At 41.9% G+C, this 10,203-nt stretch overlaps 1 protein-coding gene across 1 annotated transcript; it reads right to left on the reverse strand.

The window, feature by feature from the left end:
• Positions 1-215: 215 nt before the first annotated feature.
• On the reverse strand, positions 216-6,279 carry LOC109241353. The gene is made up of 2 exons (XM_019408088.1): positions 5,831-6,279; positions 216-366 (listed from the first exon to the last, which is right to left on the reverse strand). Exons 1-2 carry the CDS (start codon positions 6,277-6,279, stop codon positions 216-218), a joined length of 600 nt encoding a protein of 199 aa, XP_019263633.1.
• Between the last annotated feature and the right edge of the window lie 3,924 nt (positions 6,280-10,203).

Genomic DNA, 10,203 nt, shown 5'->3' on the forward strand with positions numbered 1-10,203 from the left:
ATTGACAGGAACTTCTTCAAGTGTTGCTGAGGATCTTCGACTTGTGACCCCAAAAATTGTCTCTTGTTTTGCAACAAGTGCAACATGTTATTCGTGATTTGGAATGATTCAGCCTGTATCTGCGGGACTACAATCGCTGTGGCCAGATTTTCAGCTGTGGGTTGTGCCTAGTCATACAGAGCAGAATCTGGCACAGGAGGTGCCGGTGGATTGTTTTAGTGATCTCCCATGTTCGGTTCGGATTGTTCAATTGTTTGTTGCTGTCTGCTTTTCAGGTTGGCCCAGTTCAAGGCCTTAAAAACTTTTTCGGGATTTGATAGAGCTTCGAATACTTCACTAGTTCTCGTTGAGTTTCTAGGCATGCACCTGTGCAACCAAGTCAGCAAACGTTAAAATTTCAATGTATAGATTGGGTATAGAGAAAACTGACTACACTAAGAATTTTTGTATTTCTTTCAATTGTAATTGATAACACCGTTAATTCCCCAGCAACGGCGCCAAAATTTGATCACGCCCAACTATGCCTTATAAATGGACACGCGGACGTTGCAAATATAATTTGAGTATTTATGCCCAGAGTCGAACCCACAGGGAATTAACCTATGAATTACTTTCATTGGACTTACTAAATTCTATGGAATCAACTTCCCCAAACGTTGTGAATAACAGTTGATGGTATTACTAATAACTAAGATTAAAAGTAAATAAACAGCTGAAAACTAACTAAGCTTGAGTTGTAAACAATTATGAGAAGGTTCTAAGGTAGTGATTTCCCCTATTGATGGAATCCCTTCCGGTTATGTTTCATATAGATTCACCAAAATATCTCTATCAATCATGAGCACTCCTTTTACCGTAAATCTCTCCCGAGTAATCACGATAATTTACTAGACGCACTCTCCCGAGATACGCTAGCTGGATTTGTTTATTACAGCTCACTTTAGATTGCACCCAAGGCTTCGTTATCCCTAATCCCGCCTATAAACCCGCGGTTACAGATCCCTCTTATACTTTGGGAGTGATGTTGTCCAACAACTACATAAATATGCACTCTCTTCCGAGTTATGCACACTAAATAGGCACAGCTAATTGAGGATCCTGTCAATTAACTACAACAAACACGTAGTTGAACAAATAAAGATTAAACTAGCAATCTATATTAACATAATCAAGAAGTTCATCCTTCAATGGGTTCCATCAAAACCCTAGACAAAGGATTTAGCTACTCATGACAAAACGAGAATAAACTACTAAATTATTCATAATGGGTAATTGCAAGAAAATAAAAGAGATAGAAAAACTCTAATGTTTGGTTGCTCTTCTCACACTTGTTCTTGCCTCCAAAAGTAGTCTAAAACAAGCTTCAAACAATCTTGGGCGAGTTTCTAACGCTTATAAGGATTTTACAAAAGTTTCCCCAAAATTACACTTTGGCCCCCAAATTTCCAGGTGCGTGAACAGTTCACCGCGGTCGACCGCGGTGAAGGCTGACCATTCTGTTTTGTGTTTTATTCCACCGCGGTCGCGGTGTAATTCTTGCCCAGGCCATTTTCTGCTCCTTTGTGCTCGGGTACTTCTTGAGTGGGTGTTTTCTTCACATTATCGCCTCCAAAACACTCCATGCTACGTCCTCACATATAATACTCCTTCGAAACTAAAGAACACTATTTAAAGCATTTTGTTGGCAATTTACCTATAAAACAACAACAAAGCATGGTCATATTAAGGTGTAAATATCAACTATATAGCCTACAATCAACACGCAACGCTTGTGACCTCAACCATAGCTTGGGCAGTCCGCATCTTTTCTCTGCTTCTACACTTTAGAGCTCACATCTTTTCTTGTTTCTTCTTTTCTTTTATTTGGGTTGAGACTTCTTCTTTTGGTCACCTCAAACCTTGTCCTCACGGTAAGAACCTGTTCAAGCACCAAAGCAAACAAACGAACGAAATTTTCTGTCCCAGTTTTCACTAGGAAAAATTTCGTGAGTTATTGCAACAAAATCTAAGCTATTTCTTTATTGAAAGCAATAAAATTAGGATTGTGTATCCTTGGGAAAAAGAGATTAGGGAGTGGATCCCTATATCTATAATGAAATCAACTAGGGATTGGGGGCCCTAAATTGGAAAAATTGCCAGGTTATGCTGGAAAATAGCCGGGTTATGCCGTGAAAGGTAAAAAGGTCCTCGAATTATGCCGGGGAGGTCCATGGGTTATGCCGGAAAAGGTCATCGGGTTATGCCGGAAAAGAAAAAGGTCCTCGGGTTGTGCTGGGGACGATCATCAGGTTATGCCAAAAAAGGTCATCGGGTTATGCCGGAAAAGAGAAAAGTTCCCGGGTTATGTCGGGGAGGTCCAAGGGTTATGCCGGGAAAGGTCATCGGGTTATGCCGAAAATTTTAGAAGATCCTCGAGTTAGGACGGGAAAGATCATCGGGTTATGCCGGAAAAAAAGAAAAGGTCCTCGGGTTATGCCGGGGAGGATCATCGGGTTATGCCAGAAAAGAGAAAAAGTCCTCGGGTCATGCCGGGGAGGTCCACGGGTTATGCCGGGAAAGGTCATCGGGTTATGCCAAAAATTTTAAAAGGTCCTCGGATTATGCCGGAAAAGAGAAAAGGTCCTCGGGTTATGCCGGGGAGGTCCACGGGTTATGCCGGGAAAGGTCATCGGGTTATGCCGAAAATTTTAAAAAGGTCCTCGAGTTATGCTGTGGAGGTCCACGGGTTATGCCGGGAAAGATCATCGGGTTATGCCGGAAAAGAGAACAAAAGGGGCCTCGGGTTATGCCTGGGAGGTCCACGGGTTATGCCGGGGATAAACTAAGGAATGGAACCCTGTAATGGAAAAGACTACCAGGTTATGCTGGGAACGACTAGGGAATGGAACCCTATGTTGGAAAAACGTAGCTAGAGATTGGGGCCCTATGCTACTATGGTTTTGAATTTTCTTCTTCTTTCTTTTCATTTTACTTTTAACACTTTATTCAGGAGAATGCATAAAGAGTTTGAAAGGGACTTCCCTTTTTAGGGTTAACTTTTGCTGCAGGACCATTTTGGTTTTTGCAACACCTTGCTTTTATTGCGCCCGCTTCTTGAAAGGTTATCTTGGATTGCACCCATTTTCAAATCAAAGAACAATTTGTCAGTTTGAAACGGTGGTTGGTTTTGTTGCCTTGAGTGTTTTGATCTTGGCCCAACTCTTTTGATGAAGTCCTTTACTGCTCGCTGGCTTTCTAGAGACCGATCTCTCTTCTAAAACAAGTACCTTGACTTTTCCAAAACTTCACATGATGGTTGACCCGTGTGGGGCTTTGGCCTTTCTTTTCAATTTGCTTTTATGGGAACTTGACTTTGATTTCTTTCCTTTTCAAGAGTTTTTGACTCTGGAGCATTAGCCATCATAGCCAGTCGATATCGACTTGATGCACCTGCTGAGGCTGGGTGCCTTTACTTGGCTTTTGCTAAGCCGAACCCTGTAAAACCAATCTTGCCATCTTTTCTTTGTATTAGTTTCGTAGGAGGACTAAACCGAAAGGGATTCAAAGAAAAGTAACAAAGGACAGGATAATGAATTTAAAGAGAAGTGTCCCTTTCAGGGGAGGAAAGAAGGACTTATCTAGAGTGCATGCAGACTTCAATAGACATGGCATGCTTCTTGAACTGGATTCCCGATCTGTGCAACTATTCAATCTCTCATAAGCCCATTATGACTCGTGTTTTAAAACCGAGAAACCTTGCCAGGACCCTTTCAGTGCCAATGGTTGTATGGAATTCCTTCATCTCGATCAACGGCGCCCTTTACAGGTTTTCGCCAATTGACCTCTCTCATTTCTCTTCTCACCATCTCCTCATAGTGCTCTTTGTGAGTTTTCACTAACAAGACTCTCTCATTTTTAATTTCTTTGCTCATCATCGCTTTACGGTGCCCGTGTAGGTTTTCACCAATAATACTCTCTCATTTATTTCTCTCATCTTATTGCATCAAATCCAAGCAACCGGATTCTCCGATTCTCGAACATTCTCACTGATTGATCAGAAGGACTTGAACAGGATTTGGGGTAGAAAGAATTTGGATTGAATTACAACTTTGGAACCTTTCAGGCGAACCGTCGCCGAACCATTATAACATCTGCCCCAGTTTCACTTCTAGGGAAATTCGGATTTTTGTTTTGGTGTGACTGAACCCCAGAGAGAGGCTGTCTACGTATCCTTTCGGAATCAAGTCGAACGTAGTTCGGGGAAAACTTTGTTTTTGATTTTTTTTTGATTTTTTGATTTTTTTTACTAACGTTTTCGGGTTCCAAAAAGGGTAATCAAAGAAAGGTAACCGGATCAAAGGGTTAGCAAAGGGTAGAAGTGTTTGGGGTAGAGAGAATGAAAGCCTTCGTCATCCCAATCGGATAATACTGGTGCCGCAGAAAGATTAAACATAGTACCTTTTGACTGCGACTGCATTTACAGCTGTTTCGGGATCATTTCCTTCAATGTCTCCCAAGTACAATGCCCCTTTTGGCAACAATTTTCTTATAATGTATGGACCCTTCCAGTTTGGAGCGACCTTTCCTTTCGCTTCCTGGTGGTGAGGGAGAATATGCCTCAAAACGAGTTGCCCCACTTCAAAGTTCCTGGGCCGCACTTTCTTGTTGTAGGCACGGGCCATTCTTTGTTGATACAACTGCCTGTGGCAGACTGCGGGCATTCGCTTTTCATCAATCAAGGTTAACTGCTTTAGATGGGTTTTGACCCACTCACTGTCCTCAATTTTAGCTTCAACAATGATTCGGAGGGAACGGATTTCAACTTCTGCAGGTATTACAGCTTCAGTGCCATAAACCAAAAGATAGGGTGTTGCTCCAATCGATGTGCGCATAGTTGTGCGATATCCCATCAATGCAAACGGCAACTTCTCATGCCATTGTGTAGAACTTTGGATCATCTTTCTAAGAATCTTCTTGATGTTCTTGTTTACTGCTTCAACGGCGCCATTAGCTTTGGGCCGATAAGGGGTAGAATTCCGATGTGTGATCTTAAATTGTTCGCATATCTCCCTCATTAAATGACTATTCAAGTTTGCAGCATTGTCCGTAATGAGAGTTTTAGGAATACCAAAATGGCAAATAATGTTGGAGTGCACGAAGTCTACCACAGCTTTCTTTGTGACAACTTTGAGAGTGATTGCTTCAGCCTATTTTGTGAAGTAGCCGATGGAAACTAGTATGAATCTGTGCCATTTGAAGCTTTTGGCTCAATTGGCCCAATGATATCCATACCCCAAGCGACGAACGGCCACGGCGCCGACATAGGATGCAGTTCTGAGGGAGGTGCATGAATCAAGTCCCCATGTACCTGACACTGATGGCATTTTCGGACGAAGCTGAAGAAATCCTTTTCCATCGTGATCCAGTAATACCCTGCTCGAAGGATTTTCTTTGCAAGGACGTGTCCATTCATATGCGGCCCACATACTCCTGCGTGTACTTCATTCATGATTCTTCCGGCCTCTTGGGCATCCACACATCGTAAAAGGTTCAAATCTGGAGTCTTTTGTACAAAACTTCTCCGCTCAAGAAGAAACCACCGGCATGCCTTTCAATGGTTCTCTTTTGATCTTCACTGGCTTGCTCGGGATATTCCTTTGTTTTCAAAAACATCTTGATATCATGGTACCACGGCTGAACACTTGGCTCTGCTTCAACCGTATTGCAATAACCATGCCTTTCTCGGATTTGAATTTCCAACGGGTCAATGTGGACATTGCCTGGATACGACAACATCGAGGCCAAAGTGGCGAGTGCATCGGCTAACTTATTGTGAAACCGAGGGATGTACCTAAACTTAACGGATTTGAACCGTTTGCTAAGATCTTTCACATGTTGCCTGTATGGTATAAGTTTGACATCCCGAGTTTCCCATTCTCCCTGAGCCTGTCGGATGATCAGATCTGAATCTCCAATGATTACCAATTCTTTCACATCTTGATCAATTGCCATATTCATGCCCACAATGCAGGCTTCACACTCGGCAGTGTTGTTTCTGCGGAAAAACCGAAGTCGGGCTGTGGCTGGATAGTGCTGACCAGTGGGTGAGATTAGAGTTGCCCCAATCCTGACACCTTTTGCGTTCACCGCTCCATCGAAGAACATTTTCCAAGCATTGGTGTCTTCCGAAATTACCACAACTGAGTTTACTTCCTCGTCCGGAAAGTAAGTACTCAAAGACTGATATTCATCATCAACAGGGTTTGCAGCCAGGTGATCTACCAGAGCTTGAGCTTTCATTGTCGTGCGAGTGACATAGATTATGTCGAACTCAGTGAGCAGGATTTGCCATTTTGCTAACCTCCCCGTGGGCATCGGCTTCTGGAATATGTACTTTAAAGGATCCAGCCTGGTGATGAGGTAAGTGGTGTAGGCCAGCAGGTAATGCCTAAGCTTCTGAGCGACCCAAGTTAGGGCGCAACAAGTCCTTTCCAACAGGGTATATTTGGCTTCATAACTTGTGAACTTTTTGCTCAAATAGTAGATTGCTTGCTCTTTCTTCCCGATCACATCATGTTGCCTGAGGACACAGCCGAAGGAATTCTCCAAGACTGTCAGGTACAAAAACAAAGGCCTCCCAGGTTCGGGTGGGACCAAGACTGGCGGATTCGACAGATATTCTTTGATTTTGTCAAAGGCTTCTTGACACTCATCTGTCCATTTAATTGCTGCATCTTTCTTCAACAGCTTGAATATGGGCTCACATGTGGAAATCAATTGAGCAATGAACCGGCTGATGTAATTCAACCTCCCTAATAAGCTCATAACCTCTTTCTTTGTTCTTGGAGGAGGTAAATCCCGAATAGATTTTATATTCGTTGGATCTAGATCAATGCCCCTCCGACTAACTATAAATCCCAAAAGTTTTCCAGACGGAAATCCAAATGCACACTTAGCCGGGTTTAGTTTTAAATAATACTTGCTCAGATGCTCAAAGAACTTTCTCAAGTCTCAAACATGGTCATCCTGCGTCTTGGACTTAATGATCAAATCGTCCACATACACCTCGATTTCTTGGTGCATCATGTCATGAAAGATGGTAGTCATAGCTCTCATGTATGTTGCCCTGGCGTTCTTCAGACCAAAAGGCATGACCTTGTAACAATAGGTGCCCTAGGGTGTGGTGAAGACTGTCTTTTCCGCATCTTCTTCATCCATCAGGACCTGATGATATCCAGCATAACAATCTATAAAAGACTGTATCTCATGTTTAGCACAGTTGTCAACGAGGATGTGGATGTTTGGCAGAGGAAAGTTGTCCTTGGGACTTGCTTTGTTCAGATCCCGATAGTCAACACACACTAGGGTTTTCCCGTCTTTCTTTGGCACTGGGACTACATTAGCAAACCATGTGGTGTATCGGACCACTCTGATCACACCCACTTTCAACTGCTTGGTAACCTCTTTTTTGATCTTGTCACTAATGTCAGTTTTGAACTTTCTTTGTTTCTGCTAGACAGGGGGACAATCGGGGTAAGTTGGCAATTTGTGCACCACTAGATCAACACTTAATCCTAGCATATGATCGTAGGACCAAGAAAACACATCTTTGAATTCAAACAAAAGTTGGATCAGTGCATCCCTAGTTCTTTCATCTGGGTGAATGCTTATCATGGTTTCTTGGACCTCTTCTGAACTATCCAAATTTACTGGCTCGGTTTCATTTAGATTTGACTTAGGCTTATTCTCAAATTGTTCCAATTCTCGATTTATTTCCCTAGAAGCCACTTTTTCATCATATTCCGGTTCTTGATTCATTATTTCACAATTAGACAGCGTGTTTGGATCTGGGCATGAAGTCCGCAAGCATGTCATGTTATTTAAAGACGCATTATTAGAACTGAAAGAAGAAATAAGAAAAAGTAACAAAAATCAGAAAGAATAAAGAGAAAGGTGAACGATGAAATATTGATTTCATTTCATTGAATTTTGAAGATAAGAGGGTGTACATTGGAATTTAAAGACAGTGTAAAGAACCGACCGGTCGTTTTGAGCCCTAATGCATAGTTCAGCAGTTTGAGGCCATGAGCAGCTTCATTTCAGGTGTTATGACTTGTACGCGTGGTCGGAATTGGATTTCGGGAAGTTCGGAGTTGGTTTGGGAAGAGACTTCTCATTTCGAAAGCTTAAAGTTGAAAGAATTAACTTGAATTAGATTTTTTAGTAAACGACCTTGGAATCGGGATCTGAAGGTTCCAGTAGGTTCGTATGATGATTTCGGACTTGGGCGTATGCCCGGTTCGGGTTTTGGATAACCCGGGAGCGTTTTGACGCCTATTGTGGAAGTTAGCATTTTAGAAGAAATTTCATAAGTTTGGCTTGAAGTGCATTTCAGTGTTATCGATGTCCGTTTGGGATTCCGATTCTGTTAATAGCTCCGTATGGTGATTCAGGAGTTGGGAGCGCGATCGGAAGTGAATTCGGAGGTCCGTAGGTCATTTTGGAGTCATTTGGCTAAAGATAGAATTTGAAGGTTTTTGAGGAGTTTGACCGGAAGTGGACTTTTTGATATCGGGGTCGGAATCCGAATCTGGGAGTTGGAGTAGGTCCGTAATGACGAATATGACTTGTGTGCAAAATTTGAGGTCAATCGGACGTGATTTGATAGGTTTAAACATCAAAAATAGAAGATTGAAATTTTAAACTTCATTAAGCTTGAATCGGAGTGCGATTCATGGTTTTTGCATTGTTTTACGTGATATGAGGCTTCAAGCAGGTCCGTGTTATGATATGGGACTGAGGTGTGTGATTGGACGGGGTCTCTGGGGCCTCGGGTGTGTTTCGGGTTGTATTGCGCTCTTATTTGATGTTTCAACGTCGTTTTCTTTGGGAATAAAGGGGTACCACATTAAGCAAATGAGATCCAAATTCAGTTTGTATTGAACCATTAGATCTGTATTGTAATTACAGAGCCATATCAAAAAGAATCATCGAATTCGGACATCGTATGAGGAAGTTATGCTCATTTTTGTGTCGGGAAAAACTACTGCTTCTGGTATGGTCGCAATTGCGAACATATCCATCGCAATTGTGATGCCCAGTTCGCAATTGCGAACTTTTTGTTGCAAATGCGACCTTTTCCAGCCCTCCTTTGTTCGCAATTGCGAAGGCTTTCTTCGCTTTTGCGAGGGTTCGCATTTGCGATTGCAATTGCGAACCCTGGATCGCAAATGCGACATCTGCAGCTTGATTTTAGCTGTGTAACTCGAGTTTTTGCTTCATTTTATCATATTTTGAACCCTAGGTCCGAGAGTGAGCGATTTTGAGAGTGGATTTTCGTATCAAATCATTGGGTAAGTTCCTCTAACTATTTTTTAATTATATTTTGTGATTATACCTTAGATTTAACATCAAAATTCATGAGAATCTAACGGTAAATTTGGGGTTTTAAAGAAAAACCTAGAAATTGAGATTTTTGGATTTTGACCACGATTTTGGGTATGGAATTTAGAGAAAGTTATATATTTGAGTTTGTGAAGCTATGGGTAAACTTATTCTTCAAAAATTTTGGAAATCCTGGCTCGTGGGCCCAGGGGCGTTTTTGTTAACTTTCCGAGCGGGATTAGAAATTGTTATAAATTGGGTTAATATGAGTAGTTTATCGTGTATTAATGAGTTTACATGATCATTGGCTAGTTTTGGAGTATTTAACATCGATTCAAGTCTTCGGAAAGGCGTGGAATGCCGGTTTTGGGACTTCGGAGCGAGGTGAGTCTCCTTTCTAACCTTGTAAGAGGGAATTGTCCCCATAGGTGAATTAATTGGTTATGTGCTCCTATTTGTGGGGGCTACGTATGCACGAGGTGACGAGAGTCCTTGCGTAGCTACTATCATTTTATTGTCCGGGTAGTCTAGGACCCAAAAGCATGCTATACTTGGATTAATTGTAAACTTATTAAGAGCTCGAATTGCATAAACCACGTCGAATTACTAAATAAATTTCAAAAAGGATTAAATTTCTTTTCTTAAATTGTTAAAAGAGAAAGTGGCTTTTACTGAATAAATATTCCCCGATAAATTCTTAATTGGCTATCCGAGCATGTATTTCTGCGTCGCATGTATGATTCGCGAGCAGGGTGATTGTCTATTTTATGTTGACCGCGTCGCATGGATAGTTCGCGAGCGGGGTAATAGATGCATCTATGGTTCGCGTCGTTTGAAACT

Source organism: Nicotiana attenuata, unplaced genomic scaffold (assembly GCF_001879085.1).
Source record: "Nicotiana attenuata strain UT unplaced genomic scaffold, NIATTr2, whole genome shotgun sequence".
NCBI lineage: Eukaryota > Viridiplantae > Streptophyta > Magnoliopsida > Solanales > Solanaceae > Nicotiana > Nicotiana attenuata.